The 17,929-nt window shown below is 39.5% G+C and overlaps 1 protein-coding gene across 1 annotated transcript; it reads left to right on the top strand.

The window, feature by feature from the left end:
• The first annotated feature begins 2,175 nt into the window (after positions 1-2,175).
• LOC133423399 (kelch-like protein 10) lies at positions 2,176-17,307 on the top strand. The gene is made up of 4 exons (XM_061713578.1): positions 2,176-2,215; positions 15,952-16,329; positions 16,694-16,845; positions 16,963-17,307. The coding sequence occupies exons 1-4, from the start codon at positions 2,176-2,178 to the stop codon at positions 17,305-17,307; spliced, it is 915 nt and encodes a 304-aa protein (XP_061569562.1).
• Positions 17,308-17,929: the final 622 nt, after the last annotated feature.

The raw sequence follows: 17,929 nt of genomic DNA, 5'->3' as shown, positions 1-17,929 counted from the left end.
ACCGCCCATCCCTACTTGGGGCCCATATCTGCAGAAACTGACTCCAACCCAGACTGATTCAAGGAAAGGGCATAGCACTTGACAGTTACCTGGACCAGGTGCACCTGATGCGTGACCTAATGCTTCGTCCATAAAACATTGACAAAGCATGAGGTCACGTGACCCACTGGTTTCTATAGGCATAGAAGCCTCAGAAGAAGATGGAAACACGCTCCCCCATGTCAATCAAAGTTAGCTTTGCTCCCAGCACCTTCAGCCGAACCCTGCTGAGATATTTGCAGCACTAAAGTTCAACATTTTAACATGAGAGTCAATGGAGATGGAGCCGTTTTTGGAGCCAGCCTCTAGAGGTCAGTCCAGGAACTGCCATAGATGTTTGCTCCACATGAGACTCAACCAGAAAGTTAGATGGTTGGGGCTCGGTTACAACAAAGGAAACTAAAACAACATCACCATACATGATTGCGTAACATTAGTTCACATCAAGTCTGCCCATTTATCCTGGTTTAAGATGTTGTTTAGGTGGGTTACATCTGAAACAAGGACTGCCAGAGGTCTTGCTTTTATTCCGTTTTTCACAATTGTTCCATGCACGTCTGTCACACACGCACACACATGAACAACGAACTAACAGTAATGAACAAAATAATGGACAGGATATATTAAAGACTGCAACATATATTATTTATTGATGTCATGTCACTTCATTCGTTTCAGTAAATTCAACTAAGGTGAAACAAATGTATTATTTCCCATTACTTGCAAAGTGAGATATTGCAAGCCTTTATTTGTTATAATTTTGATGATTATGGCTCACAGTTTATGAAAACCCCAAATAAAAAATCTTTTATGAAATCAATAAACAATTCAATCATCAAAATGATAACAGATAAAGGCTTAATATATCTTGCTTTGCATCTTAACTTGTACACCATATTCTAATTTTCCGACCTTCACTTGTAGGCTATAATTTATATTTACTTGCATTTATCTTGGCTGATGTGGACAAACATAGCATTTCAGTTGCTAGTATGGTTGTCTGTCTGTACAGTCATGCAGGTTCAATGCTATTGAGTTTAAAGTTTAAAAGCACTTTAAACTTTAAACCAAAGCATTTTGTTTTTTCCTATAAAATAAATGCATTTCTATGCAGTTTAGAAGTTTTTGGGATGGGGCTTTTGGGGCTTTTTTTTGGTGCCTGCGCTGCTGAAATTGGGGCGTCTTTTATTTCTGAAAGGTGGCAACCCTAACTACTGCAGCCATCCATCAGTGCCACTCGTCCTAGGCTCGGTTGCAGCCACTACCAGTAGAGTTCCAACCATAGCTACAGTTTTCCAGGTTGGCCAACCTGGAAGGGTCCGAATTGACTTGGAAAGGCCAGAGGGCGAAGGTGCTGCGACTGCACCAGCCAAGCTACTGTAGAGGGTTGGAAAATGACCTCAATTAAAAACAGAGTAAATGTTGACACCCCACTTATTTTATTTTTTAAAACAAAGCTACAACATAAACAGTCTACGTTTAATTTAAATGTTATGATTTTTTTGCGACACTAGGTGTCACTATAATGTACGGAAGAGTATTAGGGCCACTTAAAAAAAATAAAAAGAATTCTGAGAAAAAAGTCAGAATTCTGACTTTAATCTCAGAATTCTGACTTTAATCTCAGAATTCTGACTTTTTCTCAGAATTCTGAGAAAAAAGTCAGAATTCTGAGAAAAAAGTCAGAATTCTGACTTTAATCTCAGAATTCTGAGATTAAAGTCAGAATTCTGACTTTTTTCTCAGAATTCTGACTTTCTGACTGTTGCCTCACAGCAAGAAGGTCCCCGGTTCTACTCCCAGGCCCGGCAGGGGCCTTTCTGTGTGGAGTTTGCATGTTCTCCCCGTGCTTGCGTGGGTTCTCTCCGGGTACTCCGGCTTCCTCCCACAGTCCAAAAACATGCACGCTAGGTTAATTGGTGATTCTAAATTGCCCGTAGGTGTGGTTGTGAGCATGGTTTGTGTGTTTATATGTGAGATTAAAGTCAGAATTCTGAGAAAAAAGTCAGAATTCTGACTTTAATCTCAGAATTCTGAGATTAAAGTCAGAATTCTGACTTTTTTCTCAGAATTCTGACTTTTTTCTCAGAATTATTATTATTATTTTTTTAGTGGCCCTAATACTCTTCCGTAATAATGCCTGGTGCAGTGTGGAAGACCCAGCTCAGCCGCATCGGTCAGGTGACGTCAGAATAAAAATGGCGACTGAGCTGAACAACTGACAAACGTGTCTTCTTCTTCACTGCTCCACAGGTATGTGAAAATTGGTGAAAACCACCCAATACTGTGTTGGTAGATTCAGAAGGGGTTAATGAACCATCCGGCTGGATGGGTGTGACAAATGAAGGGTTAATTGATTTATATATTAGTTTTTCTCCTTCACCTTGCTTGTTAAACCAAAGGTAATTGCCAGTTAATTGAAGGCAACCGTGTTTGAAAGTCAGTAGTTCTTATAAATTTGTTCAGTGGCAAAGTTTGTCACAAAAATATTTAAATAAAAGGAAGGAAGAGCGTGTTTACATAAATGGCAAAATGTATACTGAGAACATTCTTAATCAATAGCCGTTGCCACAGTTGAGGACATCCGGGGCTTAGACCAGACCCTTTAATATGGTTTTAGGGATCTTTTATTTATTTTTGGTTTATTCAATGCCTTAGATACAGATACTACATGTTTATTACATTAGTTTAAAACAAACACTATTTTATTTTTTGTTTCTCGATGCTGAAACATGTACATTTCGTTTTGCTCATAGTTTCTGTATGAGTATATGTCCAGCTCATGTTTCATGAATGGGAAGAATAAAAATGGCGACTAGGGCTGTTCGATTTTGCCCAAAAATAAAATCTCGATTTTTTTCTCTCAAAATCCGATTTTCGATTACGACTATTTTGTGAATTGACAAAAGAAAGAAATGATTTCAAATATGCTGTTTTTTATTGAACATTTGCCCCATTGGGCTTTAAATGCAAACTTTGCTCTTATTAAACCAAAAATGAATGAATAAATTGCAAAACTCTGTAAAATAAGTTGAAAAAAAGTTTTAAAAAATATAATAAAATATAAAGTTTTATCTCTGAAAAAAAAATCAGCAAATCAGCACTTGCAAACATACAGTAAGTTATATTTCCAATTAAACAAAACAAGACATTTTCTAATTAAACTAAACTGGGTCTTTGCATGCTAAATAATAATGCAACCCATGAAGGAGGTAGAGGTGTGTAATGTCAGTCAATACATTTGCTATTCACATTTGCAAGTTTTTTGCAAGGAACACGAGCCGGTCTACCGCATCTGGCTTGAGGGATGCCCGGTGGCATGTTACAACGCCCCCTCCTACACTAAAGAGCCTCTCCCATGGGGCACTTGTCGCAGGTATTGAGAGGTATTTCCATCAATCATTAATATGGTATCAATCATTAATATGTGTGCAGACAAGGTAAAAAAAAAAAAAAAAGTGAAAAATCGATTTTACGATTTTCACGTTTTAACATCATTCTAATTACATAATCGCGATTTCGATTTAAAATCGATTAATCGAACAGCCCTAATGGCGACTGAGCTGAACAACTGACAAACGTGTCTTCTTCTTCACTGCTCCACAGTTATCCAGAATTGTGAAGCAAACTTGCTACTGGCCCAGGTTCCCTTAGCCCTGAGGCCGGTACTGTAGGCTTCAAGGGATGAGCCAGTTTTGCCACCTAGGCCGTTTCTGAGCAATACAGAGCTGGTTATATCAGTTTCTTAGTACAATTAACAAAAAACAAGGCATATTTACTTTAAAATAAGAGTGGTTATGCTCTGAATTCAAAGCACAGACGTTAACTGCATTGAACATCATTTGTTCATTGTTCACCACTTTCATGCTAGAAAATTATGGGACTTAAAATCTCAGTTACAAACATAATATGCATGGTCAATAGCTTGTAGAATTGATTCTAGATGAGTAGGCTTTTCATACACAAACACCTCTTCCGATGGGCACCAAATAGGGATGGGTGGTATGGACTAAAAAATGTATCACGATAATTTCTGGCATTTATCCCGATAACGATAAAAATGACGATAAAAAAATACCAATTCAACTCCACCTTTGTAACTAAACTGTAATGACTCAGATCCGCCATGTTTGTTACACAAAAACGTCATCAACAGGAATTTATCCTTTTTTCTTTCTTTCTTTCTTTCTTTCTTTCTTTCTTTCTTTCTTTCTTTCTTTCTTTCTTTCTTTCTTTCTTTCTTTCTTTCTTTCTTTCTTTCTTTCTTTCTTTCTTTCTTTCTTTCTTTCTTTCTTTCTTTCTTTCTTTCTTTCAGGCTCATTTCTTTCTTTCTTTCTTTCTGGCTCCTTTCTTTCTTTCTTTCTTTCTTTCTTTCTTTCTTTCTTTCTTTCTTTCTTTCTTTCTTTCTTTCTTTCTTTCTTTCTTTCAGGCTCATTTCTTTCTTTCTTTCTTTCTTTCTTTCTAGCTCATTTCTTTCTTTCTTTCTTTCTTTCTTTCTGGATCATTTCTTTCTTTCTTTCTGGCTCATTCCTTCCTTCCTTCCTTCCTTCCTTCCTTCTTTTCTCCATTCCTTCCTTCTTTCCTCCCTTCTTTCCTTCCTTCTTCCTTTCCTCCCTTATTTCCTTCCTTCCTTCTTTTCTCCATTCCTTCCTTCTTGCCTCCCTTCCTTCCTTCCTTCCTTCCTTCCTTCCTTCCTTCCTTCCTTCCTTCCTTCCTTCCTTCCTTCCTTCCTTCCTTCCTTCCTTCCTTCACGTACGTAACGCAGATCCATAAATTCGACTTTACACAAAAACATCATCAACGGGAATTTATCGTTTTTACCGCGAGATGACAAATTCTTACCGTGGGGAATTTTTTTGACGGTTTATCGTGAACGGTAAAATATCGCCCATTCCTAGCACCAAAGCAAATATATTCCAGATGTGCAAATATCCACATAGCTGTGGTTGACGTAAAACAACAACACACTGTAACGCGGTAGCCAGTCTCAACCATCAGTATCGCCACGCAGGGAAAAAAAAACATTTGACACAGTTGTCGAGCAGATTACATGCCGAGATGTTTCTGCGGAGGGTTCAACAGTGACACGGTCATCAGGTTTAAACCTGCAAAGTAACAAACTCAACTGCAATCTGCGGTGTGTGCTGGATTTATGAGTTGAAATCTGTAGCTGGACTATCTAATCACCGCCGAGCTGTAGTGTGGAAAGAGTTAGGTAACCCAATGATTGCATGTCATATTTGTAATAATTAAACTATTTACTTGTTTTAATCAGAGCCAGATGAAAGTATTCACCACATGTTCATGTCTAACTCTTTTATGTCACTTAAATAAACAAACAGAAATAAATCCCGGTTCTTCTCATGCAGTGTGTGAGAGGAAGAGATAAGGTAAACAGTCTGGGAGCTTTTTGCACGGTTTGAGATGTATTTTTCAAATGTTCATCTTTCCAGTGCATTACAAAAGGATGTTGTCATCGTGAGATTGAGAAGAACATTTAGAAACAACAACAACTGATTGAGACAAGAGCGGTAAATCAAAATTTGCCAGGATTTCCAGGAACATTTGCTTTACAAGCTTATTTTGGAGGAGGTGAAGGAACCCACGCTCAGTTTGTCCCCCGATGAAACTGTGAGGAAGCAGTGCCATCTAGAGAGAAGACGGCCTCTTACTGGAGATGCTGCTTCAAAACAGAGACGCTTCACTCTCCATCACGGCTGATTACACGTGATTTATATTTGATTTCCACCGACTGCTTCGTAAAATCTTGTGAAATATTTGCCTGCTTTAAAATAGTGTAAAATAAACAAGCTTTTTTAAACTATAGATACAGTTACAAACTCCATTTATTTGTTTATTATTATTAGTTTGGATTTCAAGGAAAATATAATTAAAAAAAAGTTGGGACTGTAAATCAGTTACATTTACATCACTTAAAGCAACATACTGTTGTAAAATAACTGGAGTAAGAAGAAGATCACAAGTTCAGTGTTTCTTCTGGTAGGTCTTATCAACAAGTAAAAGTCCCTTAAAGATTTAGCTGTCCTCAGTCAGTACGTGCACATGCAGCGATTCAAACTGGTTGGAGATCATTTGCACACATCGTACTGACTTTTAAACTGCATGTGAACACCTTAAGTCAGTCAAGTAATCTGATCAGACTGGATTCATCAACCCGCTTGCAGCACCTAGATAAGCCAGTCGCAACCGCCTTGTTAATGCCATGTGTACGGAGACATGGATATTACAGTCTGCGCATGCTCGAGAATTTCCCCCGGGGGAGGGGATTCACCCGGAAGTGAAAGGAGACGACGCAACGCTGCTCAGTAGTGGCTCCCTGGGGTGTCGTGTGACTGCTTCAGGGGTGTCGTCAAAATATTTCCTATTCTGACATTTCATATATAAATACTGTATTTTCGCGACCATACGGGCGCCGTGTGAAAAGGCATAGCCTCAGTCTTGTGTCATATTTCTGTATTTAAAACACACACGGCGCACCGACCGAAACGGCACACACACAAGAACACACACACACACACACAAGCACAGGAGTGTGCGTATTTAAAAATACAGCGGGAGCAAAACTTTGTTTGATTGTAGGCTACTTTATTTCAGTTTTTACATTAATCAAACCCATTAAGTCTCATCCTCTGTTTCTGCATTAAAGAGCTCCGCTAAATCAGCTGTGCCAGCCCGAATTCCTCGCTGTCAGAGTCACGTTCCGTGCCGTGCGGTGCCTCGGAAATGCACGCTTTTGCAAAAGCTCGCAAAATAATCCCAGCAGACACATTAGCCCACGCATCAACAATCAATCTGCAAACTGTGGCATAAAAAAAACAAAATACGCCGTACCCTACGCCGTAGGCTGCGTCTATTTAACGCGGACCTAATGCCGCGTTCCATTTATCCTCGGAAGTGGGGATTTCCCAGTCCCCAGTCGGAATTTTCAACTGGAACGCCCCTCGAAGTGGGGTTTCCCACTGGGAAAGTGGGAGAGTGTTCACCACCCCCGAGTTACCATTCCAAGATGGCTGCCATTCCCAGTTCCCACTTCCGATTTCCGAGGTAAATGGAACGCGGCATAAACTCCGGAACCGGCAGACAGAAATCTCTAAATTTCGGAGCAAATTTCTTAACAGGCGTAGCTACAACTGTTAGATTTCATCTATTAAACCAACATCTTCCTAAATGATTTATTTCAGCCGGCGTGATTCTCAACAGAGCAGCGTCCCAGAGAGAGTTTCTCTCCCGGGGCTGACGCAGCAGCTTCACCCGGCGGACACGTCTCTTCTCGGGCTGTGAGCTGAGGCTGCTCCCCGGGGGCGGCGGCTCTTCTCATCTCCGAAAACATCGGGTCAAATTTCTTAACAGGCGTTATTTGGATAAACTGAGCCCCGGTTGCGGATCTTAAGGTTACCTTTATGCCTGTAAAAATATTAAAACTTAATACAGTGCCATATTAACAGCGCTACAGCTGAAATTAAAACAGCTTTTGGCTCTCAGCTTCCTGATCAGGTTAGGGATGAAAACGAGGGGGAGTAGGAGAAATGGGACAGGCACCTGGGCCAAGTGCCCTAGATCTCAAGTGCCCTAAAATCTCCCCCTTCTTTTTTAGGGGTTAGGGAAGAAAAGAAGTGCGAGTGGAGAAAAGAAGGGCGAGTGAAGGAGAAATCCGCTTGTTGTTAAGCGGAGGTCAACCGGAAGTGGCTCTTTGTTGAAATGGTTACCATGGTTACCTCGGGTACAGCGCCACCTAGCGTCACGGAGTCAGCCATGCTCTGGTTACAGTGGTTTATTCAATCTGATTCAGTCTGATCTCAGAACAGCATGTGTAATCAGACAAGTTGATCCAATCTTCTGCATGTCATTATCTGATCAGATCTCCAACCACCTTGAATCGCTGCATGTGCACGTACTGAGTCACTGCTCAGTCACTCCTCTCGTCCTCCACCCTGGTTGTTTTCGACTTCACATCCAAGGTGGAACCTGCAGGTAATCCCACACGTGGGCCATTTATCAGCCCATTTTAATTTGAAATGAGGGCCGCATCCAAACATCCAAACAACAGCCGAGGATTTCACATATGTCAATTGGGGAAAGTCCCATTTGCCCAAGAATAGGTCCATGAAACATCAGTTTCAAAGTTTTGAAACTTTATTTTAGGATAAAAATAGGTAACACTTTATAATAACTATCCGTTATAACTAGTTAATAGATCATTAATCAACAGTTTAATAAGCTATTAATGACTTGTGAAGTATTTGTGAACAGTCTGTTAAGGATTCATAATAATGCATTATAGATAGTTATAGATAGAATAGGTCATTAATAAACTGATAGTTAATAAGTTATAAATTACTTGCTAAATAACAGTTAACAGTTTGTTAAGGATTTATAACTTTGCCTTATAGATAGCCAATAGATAACTTACAAGCTGTTAGTTAACGAGTTATAAATGACTTGTTAGCTGTATGTTAATGACTTATACCTATACCTTATATATTAGTAATAGATCATGAGTATATTACTTACTAATGACTTGTTAAGTATCAGTTAATAGTTTATATATGTTATTGGGACATTATTCTAAAGTTGCAACTATTCCTCATTTATTAACTGTTAGTAAATGAGGAATAGTTGCAACTTTAGAATATGTCCCAATAACATACACAAGCTAATTACTAATACTTAACTAATATATTAACTCACACTTTACAGATCAGTTGTTAATAGTACTACTAATACCAGTGAAACTTTGTAGAACAACAAATGGATGGAACAATTTCAAGGTACCGTAATTTAATGTGATATATAAAATATCAAATTTTTGTACCTCAACCTTGTTTCACCCATAGGCTTTTCTGTGTACTGTATTTTACCAAAAAACACCACGGATGAAATGTTAAACATTGTGTTTAATTTATAGAAACAGACATACTGAGCCATCACATGGCAGAACAGCAGTATACAACAGTATACAACAGTATACAAACCCATGAGGTTTGGACACTTTTTGTGCAAGACATGAAAACAAAATGATTCAAAATCAAGCCACTGGCATTACTGATATGAACATGTCTTAGCACAACTTGGACCCTCTATGCTTAGTGACCCAGACCCGAACTGCTCTACGGCATCATTCCACAGTGACACAAAACCTACGCTTTTTTAGACAGAGGAATCAGTTTCCCTTTTTCTTTTGATGTTCGACATCCCTCAAAAGGTTTGGATCATTACTCAACACTTCCAGACATTTGCTGTGGTGTATGAGCTACCAGCAACAGATCAGGGCACTGGCGACGACGGTGTTTCGGTCTACACCGACCTTTTGATATGCCACACTCAGCTTTCTTCCTTTCTTGTACGCCTTAAGGATTTTCCTGTATCTTTATTGACCTCCTCAGGATGACGTGCTGAAACAGATAGAAATGTAGTCAAGTATAACAAACATCAACACACACATAGATACTAGACATTGGTACTAGAGATCAAAAGTTTACTGAAGAAACAACCTGGACTGTGGTACATTGATCACATGTATGTTTAAAGTTGGAAACCATACAACATTCCAATTTCAATAACAAGTCAAAGAGTATCAAATCATATTCCACAAAGCCAAGGTCAAGGACATCGACCACTACACACCACCATCTCCAGAGGTTATTGGACCAAACCTTAGAGTTCAACACTCAAAATGAAAAGATAAATGCACTATGAGAGATGTCTTCCCCCCAAGGATACTGGTGGTGTGGAGGGTTTACTCAGGGCTCTAAGGTGCCAATGAAAGGGTGGTGCATGCTGGTTCAAACCCTCCCCATCCTCACAATCTGGTTGAAGTAGAGGCATCAGACCTTATACCTGGACCACTTTTAAACCCAGCTCCCTGCCATGGATCTATTATAAATCTGGATGGGAGACTGAAAATGGCGGGGCAATGATTGACAGGAAAGGGGAAAAAGGACGCGTTTTTCACAGGCAAAAAACACCGTCATAAAAAAAGCCAGGCATGGAGTACTGGAGTTTTTCTTGTTACACCCTTTTAGACACATTTGAGGGATATTGGCCAAGACTTTTAATAGTGTTAAAAGCATGTTAAAAATTATGTCACAATACCTTTAAGTAAGATAAGTGTTGCGCAACGCGTGAAGACGCATGAAAGGCAAGTTTGATTTTCTTTTCTGTTCTCCCGTTCTACATTTAGCTGAAAAGCTTAAAGTAACTAAAGTAACGTAATTTTTTTTGTCTTAGAGTAACTATAACGGGATTACACAAATTACAACTGTAACGCGTTACATTACTGCGTTACTGGCGAATGTAATCTTGTTACACCCAACACTGCCGATGGCAAGGGCGTAGGTTTGCATAGGGACGGTAGGGACATAACACTACCAACTTTTCAGGAGGCTCAAATTGTCCCCACCAACTTTTAAGCAACCTTAAACCATTATTAAGTGAATTATTTTCATTATGTTCAGACTTACATTTATACGGAGCCCCTAAAGGGACACAGATTTTTTTTTTTTTAATAATGAGTTTTAAGCGTGCGCGTGAAACCTTCACGCGCGTGCGTAAAACCTTTAAGTGAGCATGTAAAGTTGTTTACTTGCAAGCAAAGTGGTAATGTCCTTATAATGGAGTCCCAGGTTAAAATATAGCTCAGCTAAATCCTGTAATGTCATTTCCATTCATAAACAGAGCCGGAGCAACTGTACGGTCTCCTGTTCCAGCAAAACTCCCATGTACTTGTTTTTACGCGCTCAAGTAGAACAACCTTTAGGCGCTCACTTATAAGTTTTGCGAGAGCGCGTGAAAGTTTTTAGTGAGTGCATAAACGTTTTACGTGCTCACTTAAAGGTTTTACGCCGCGCGCGTAAAGGTTTCACGCGCACGCTTAAAACTCATGATAAAAAAAAAAAAAATCTGAAGAGTATTAGGGCCACTTAAAAAAAAAAAAAAGAATTCTGAGAAAAAAGTCAGAATTCTGACTTTAATCTCAGAATTCTGAGAAAAAAGTCAGAATTCTGGGCCACTTAAAAAAAAATAAAAAGAATTCTGAGAAAAAAGTCAGAATTCTGAGAAAAAAGTCAGAATTCTGACTTTAATCTCAGAATTCTGAGAAAAAAGTCAGAATTCTGACTTTAATCTCAGAATTCTGAGAAAAAAGTCAGAATTCTGAGAAAAAAGTCAGAATTCTGACTTTAATCTCAGAATTCTGAGAAAAAAGTCAGAATTCTGAGAAAAAGGTCAGAATTCTGACTTTAATCTCAGAATTCTGACTTTAATCTCAGAATTCTGACTTTTTTTTTTTTTTTGGGGCAGCACGGTGGATTAGTGGTTAGCACTGTTGCCTCACAGCAAGAAGGTCCCCGGTTCGACTCCCAGGCCCGGCAGGGGCCTTTCTGTGTGGAGTTTGCATGTTCTCCCCATGCTTGCGTGGGTTTTCTCCGGGTACTCCGGCTTCCTCCCACAGTCCAAAAACATGCATATTAGGTTAATTGGTAATTCTAAATTGCCCGTAGGTGTGAGCGTGAGTGTGGTTGTGAGCATGGTTTGTGTGTTTATATGTGGCCCTGTGATGGACTGGTGACCTGTCCAGGGTGTAACCCCTGCCTCTCACATGAAATGAGCTGGGATAGGCTCCAGCAGACCCCCGTGACCCCGCAAGGGATAAAGCGGGTATAGATAATGGATGGATTCTGACTTTTTTCTCAGAATTCTGAGATTAAAGTCAGAATTCTGACTTTTTTCTCAGAATTCTGAGATTAAAGTCAGAATTCTGAGAAAAAAGTCAGAATTTTAGGCCACTAAAAAAAAATAATAATAATTCTGAGAAAAAAGTCAGAATTCTGAGAAAAAAGTCAGAATTCTGACTTTAATCTCAGAATTCTGAGAAAAAAGTCAGAATTCTGAGAAAAAGTCAGAATTCTGACTTTAATCTCAGAATTCTGAGAAAAAAGTCAGAATTCTGACTTTAATCTCAGAATTCTGAGAAAAAAGTCAGAATTCTGAGAAAAAGGTCAGAATTCTGACTTTAATCTCAGAATTCTGACTTTAATCTCAGAATTCTGACTTTTTTTTTTTTTTTGGGGCAGCACGGTGGATTAGTGGTTAGCACTGTTGCCTCACAGCAAGAAGGTCCCCGGTTCGACTCCCAGGCCCGGCAGGGGTCTTTCTGTGTGGAGTTTGCATGTTCTCCCCGTGCTTGCGTGGGTTTTCTCCGGGTACTCCGGCTTCCTCCCACAGTCCAAAAACATGCATATTAGGTTAATTGGTAATTCTAAATTGCCCGTAGGTGTGAGCGTGAGTGTGGTTGTGAGCATGGTTTGTGTGTTTATATGTGGCCCTGTGATGGACTGGTGACCTGTCCAGGGTGTAACCCCTGCCTCTCACATGAAATGAGCTGGGATAGGCTCCAGCAGACCCCCGTGACCCCGCAAGGGATAAAGCGGGTATAGATAATGGATGGATTCTGACTTGTTTCTCAGAATTCTGAGATTAAAGTCAGAATTCTGACTTTTTTCTCAGAATTCTGAGATTAAAGTCAGAATTCTGACTTTTTCTCAGAATTCTGACTTTTTTCTCAGAATTCTGAGATTAAAGTCAGAATTCTGACTTTTTTCTCAGAATTCTGACTTTTTTCTCAGAATTATTATTATTTTTTTTTTAGTGGCCTAGAATTCTGACTTTTTTCTCAGAATTCTGAGACCCCGTCCACACGTAGCCGGATATCTGCGGATATCTGTGGATATCTGCTAAACCGGAGATATTTTCCTACGTTTGGACCTGTCATCCACACAAAAACGCAAATAAACGAAGGTTTAAAAAAACTCCGGGCAAAGTGAAGATTTTTGAAAACTCAGTTTATGTAGATGCGTGTAGACACACACAACCGGAGTTTTGCGTTTTCGAACGTCACATTATGCGCCAAAACGACAACAAATCTGCTCTGACGTGCGACTTTTGTTTACTACAGAACTTCAGATGATCCAGCATCTGTTCTCCAAGCTATTTATTAAATAAATGGTCTCTGGTCTTGACCACCGTTTACTGCGTTACACCGACACAGAGGCTACACCGTAGGGTACGCGGCGACGCGCACCCTACGGTGTAGGGTCCGCGGAGCCCCCGCGGAGCCCCCGCGGAGGTGCAGCTTCCCCGGGAGCCGCAGATGATCTACAGGTTAGAATGCTTATGAATGTGGTCGAAAACGCAGATTTTTTTTTAAAACGATGTAATGTGGATGCAAATTTTTTTATAAACGGAGGGGGGGAAATATTCGTTTTTAAAAATACCCGGCGGCTACGTGTGGACGGCGTCTGAGATTAAAGTCAGAATTCTGACTTTTTTCTCAGAATTCTTTTTATTTTTTTTAAGTGGCCCTAATACTCTTCCGTACCGTACATTTACCCCTTTTCACTTGCTGAATTTGCCGGTCCATTTTTTTCCTCAAACGCACGTTTGATTGGCTGATGACTTGACCCCCCCCCTTCTCCCCCCCACACACTCACACAGCCCCGACAGGAATCATGCCGCCTCCTCCGCCCCCTTCAAGAGGAGGATATTAGGAGTTTTTGTCAGCCAGCAGCAGCAGCAGCAGCAACTGTAAGTCATGTAAAAAGACGTCAGTGTAGGACAGTGTAGAAAACTCGGGTAGGAAGCTGCTTAGAGAGAAGTGTCCTCCTGTGTTTTCTACTCTTTACGTTAATTAAACTGTGAGAAATGTAGTGAACTCTGCTGGAAACTATAGAACCAGAAAAACGTGAGTGAAAAGCTGCTGAGAGAGAGAGAGAGAGAGAGAGAGAGAGAGAGAGAGAGAGAGAGAGAGAGAGAGGTTCCAGTCTGTGTGTGTTTGACAGTCAAAAAAGCTGCTGCTTTTCTTCTTGTAAACGGCCTGGTTTAGACACTTTTGAAACCAAATACCTATTAGTGCATTTATTTATTAAAATGTGAAAATGTATTTATTTATTTTCTACATTATTTATTTGAAAATAGTTTTATTTGCAGCCTATGCAGACATTGTTTCAGATAATCATACATTAATCATAATCGAGGTAAAAAGTTCAATTATTCTTGATTTAGAATTTTTCCATAATTGCTCAACCCACTGATGCATTTTAGAGATGAAAATAAGGGAAAGTACATTAAAGCAATGTATTACTCTTGTGGTGACAAGGACAAAAATAGATAAGAAATCAAACCGAGGTTTACCCCCTTCTCCCCAATTTTCATTTGTATTTTATTTATGTGGTCTTAAAGCAGCCCAAAGGAGCTTTCATTTTTTGGTGAGTTTGGCTGTGCTTGTGGACAAAAGCAGTAGTGTTTAACCTGAAGGAATGTTCCATTTTTATTTATTTTAGTTTTTTCAGTTATATTTTATTTATTTAGACAGACAATGTTGAGTGGTATTAACACAAATGTTTATTTTTTGCATTCTGGATAGTTAAGAGATTATTAATAAGTACACTTAATACATTTATTGTGTATGTTAATATAATTTAAATTATGTTCAAATATTGCAATTTAAATTGCTAATAAAATCCTGGAATATTTTGGAAGTTTTCAAAATGTTTCTTTAGTAGTTTTTGAAAACAAAGGTTTGAATCGAACCGTGTATCAGGTGAACCAATACACATGAAAGTTAGTATAAGTAAATACAGATTTATTTTGCATTGATCATTTAGCCTATCAATTAATTAGGTTCATATTCGTGACAAATGTAGCCTTGACCCACTGTGTTGCCTCACAGCAAGAAGGTTCCCGGTTCCACTCCCAGGCCCAGCAGGGTCTTTCTGTGTGGAGTTTGCATGTTCTCCCCGTGCTTGCGTGGGTTCTCTCCGGTTACTCCGGTTTCCACCCACAGTCCAAAAACATGCATGCTAGTAAAATGGATCATTTCTAAATTGCCCGTAGGTAGGGTTGCCACCTTTCAGAAATAGAAATAAGGGATGCCCTGATTTCAGCAGCGCAGGAGCCAAAAAAAAACCCCCAAAACTTCTAAACTGAATAAAAATGTGTTTATTTTATATGAAAAAACAAAATGCTTTGATTTAAAGTTTAAAGTGCTTTAATAGCATTGAACTTGCATGACTGTACAGACAGCCAACCATATAGCAGCTGAAATAGCCTCCTATGCTACGTATGTCCATATCAGCCCAGATGTAATATAGCCTACAGGTGAAGAATATGATGTAAAAGTTAATTAATTTCAATAATTCAACTAGAATATGGTGTAAAAGGTAATTTATTTCAATAATTCAACTAGAATATAGTGTAAAAGTTAACTTATTTCAATAATTCAACTAGAATATGGTGTAAAAGTTAATTTATTTCAATAACTCAACTAGAATATGGTGTAAAAGTTAATTTATTTCAATAATTCAACTAGAATATGGTGTAAAAGTTTATTTATTTCAATAATTCAACTAGAATATGGTGTAAAAGTTAATTTATTTCAATAATTCAACTAGAATATGGTGTAAAAGTTAATTTATTTCAATAATTCAACTAGAATATGGTGTCAAAGTTAATTTATTTCAATAATTCAACTAGAATATGGTGTAAAAGTTAATGAAAATACGGTACAAATCGTGTCCCGTATTAGTTCAATACGGGACGCAACATTTTTTTCTCAAAGGACAATTCCGTATTTTACGGGACGGGTGGCAACCCTACCCGTAGGTGTGAGTGTGAGTGTGTCTGGTTGTTTGTGGGGACTGCGGGTGGAAACTAGAATTTCTGCTAAACCCGGTGTATTTACACTGCTTAATGTAGTGTACATTAATATGCATTGTCCCGTCTAAATAAACTTTGAAACCCCCGTTCACCCAATCTGTTTGGTCTTATTAATGTCCCGTCCCCAGCAAAAAGTGTACATGCAGGTTATGCTGTTATGTCGTCCCTACCAATGTTGAGACCAAACGTACGCCCTTGGCCGATGGACACATGTGCCGAGCGATGCTGAGCGTCCTCGTGCCTGTCACGGCACTGCGTTCCTCAATGGGTACGTGTACTATATCGGGGGTTATGACAGAGTGGATTATTTCAACAGCGTGCGCAGGTTTGACCCAGCAACACACACGTGGCACAAGGTGGCACCGATGTACTTTCACCGCTGCTACGTAAGTGTGACTGTACTAAACGGGTGCATATATACAATTGGAGGCTACGATGGGCACAATCGACTCAACACTGCTGAGTACTACGAACCCCAGACCAAACAGTGGAATTTAATTGCCCCGATGCACGAGCGGAGGTATAAGGCCGGCTGCACAACATTACACAACAAGGTGGGTGAACTGACCAAGTCACATGGAGTCATTAGAGTAGAAGTGAATGGAATAGAGTCCCCAACCACCGAAACACAAAACTCTGAAGAAATGCTAGATGTTAAGAAAATTAACGGGTTACTCAAAAAGAAACAAAACCTGAACTACATAGTTCTTCATGTGCTTCAAAGACACATGCTGAATGGTAAAAAATCCTAAACTAATAATATTATGTCTTAAAATGTATGTCTTATCTGACCGATGGAATGGCCAAATTAAAAAGATAAAACAGCTCATTTGATTAAATCACATAACATTCAAACAAAGATTAAACAGGAATGAAACACTGAAAAGGTAAAATCACTTAATACTCCTTTTTTTGTCTTCAGATCTATATATTTGTGGTGGATTCAACGGGCAAGAGTGCCTGGAAACTGCTGAATGCTACAATCCAGAGACCAAGCAGTGGACATTGATTCCACCCATGAATAGTCGACGTAGTGGAGTTGGGGTGGTTGCATATGGAGATAAAGTCTATGCAGTAGGTTGAAAACCAGCAGACATCACCAAAAGAATTTTCTCCATTGGTAATTTGTCTCTTATACAAGCTACAGAGAGCCAGATTTGAACCATAATACTCTACCTTTTACTCCCACAGGTTGGGGGGTTTGATGGTCACAACCGTCTCCAGTCTGCTGAGTGCTACAATCCAAGAACCAACACTTGGAACAACGTTGCATCCGTGATAACTCCCCGCAGCAACTTTGGCATAGAAGTCATGGAAGACCTGCTCTTTTCTGTGGGGGGTTTCAATAATGTGGAGAACTACACCCGAGAAACAGATGAGTGGCGCGAGGTCTGGGATATGGATGTCTTCCGGAGCGCCCTGAGCTGCTGTGTTGTGTTCGGACTCCCCAATATGGCTGATTATGTTCCCCCTCGTGACACCCTGCCGCCGGTAACTTTCAAGGACATTCGGAGTGACTTAGAGAACCCCTCCTGAAACCAATGTGGCCAACTATTACAGTCCCCATCACTTTGGGCTGCCTTTACCTGGCTCTGGGAACGTTACTAACGTTACCATCATCCAACAGTCATGGCTGTAACATAAACTCAAGTCGAGCCCCTTCTAAGGGGAGGGGACAGAGATAGGAAACTCCTCCAACGAGATGCCTATTGGATACATTATTTACAGACGGAACATCCAAAAGGTATGAATGAGAAATGTGTGTTGTCGTGCTTTCTGTAGATGGTGATTGTACAGTCACAGATCTATTCCCAACGCCACTATGGATCTATGCACATTATCTTGTATTTTTTAGTTGATTCTTGGGTTTGTGTGGCCTACTTAAATATTTTTCTATTTGTATCAATTTATTATTTTTCTATGGTGTACTCATATTTTTTTATTTTCTCTATTGTGTTTAAATATTTTCATTGCACTTCTTATTCCATGATTGATGTATGGTTTTTATTCTGATTGGTTTGAGTCGATCAGAGTCAGCTGGCTTCTGTTAAATGGGAGACACCCACTTAATCATTCATCGCTGAGGACGGCTGTAAGCTGAAACACGTCCGATTCTCTGCTGCTGTGCAGTGATTTAACCATATATTACTGTAAAAGT

This window comes from Cololabis saira, chromosome 22 (genome assembly GCF_033807715.1).
Source record: "Cololabis saira isolate AMF1-May2022 chromosome 22, fColSai1.1, whole genome shotgun sequence".
NCBI classification, from domain to species: domain Eukaryota; kingdom Metazoa; phylum Chordata; class Actinopteri; order Beloniformes; family Belonidae; genus Cololabis; species Cololabis saira.
This window is presented reverse-complemented; position numbering and strand designations above follow the sequence as displayed.

Coding starts and splice junctions, on each gene's coding strand:
- LOC133423399 (XM_061713578.1), top strand. CDS start 2,176: ATGCCTGGTGCAGTGTGGAAGACCCAGCTCAGCCGCATCG. Junction 2,216..15,951: donor GACCCAGCTCAGCCGCATCG/GTCAGGTGACGT, acceptor ACCAATGTTGAG/ACCAAACGTACGCCCTTGGC. Junction 16,330..16,693: donor AACATTACACAACAAGGTGG/GTGAACTGACCA, acceptor TTTTGTCTTCAG/ATCTATATATTTGTGGTGGA.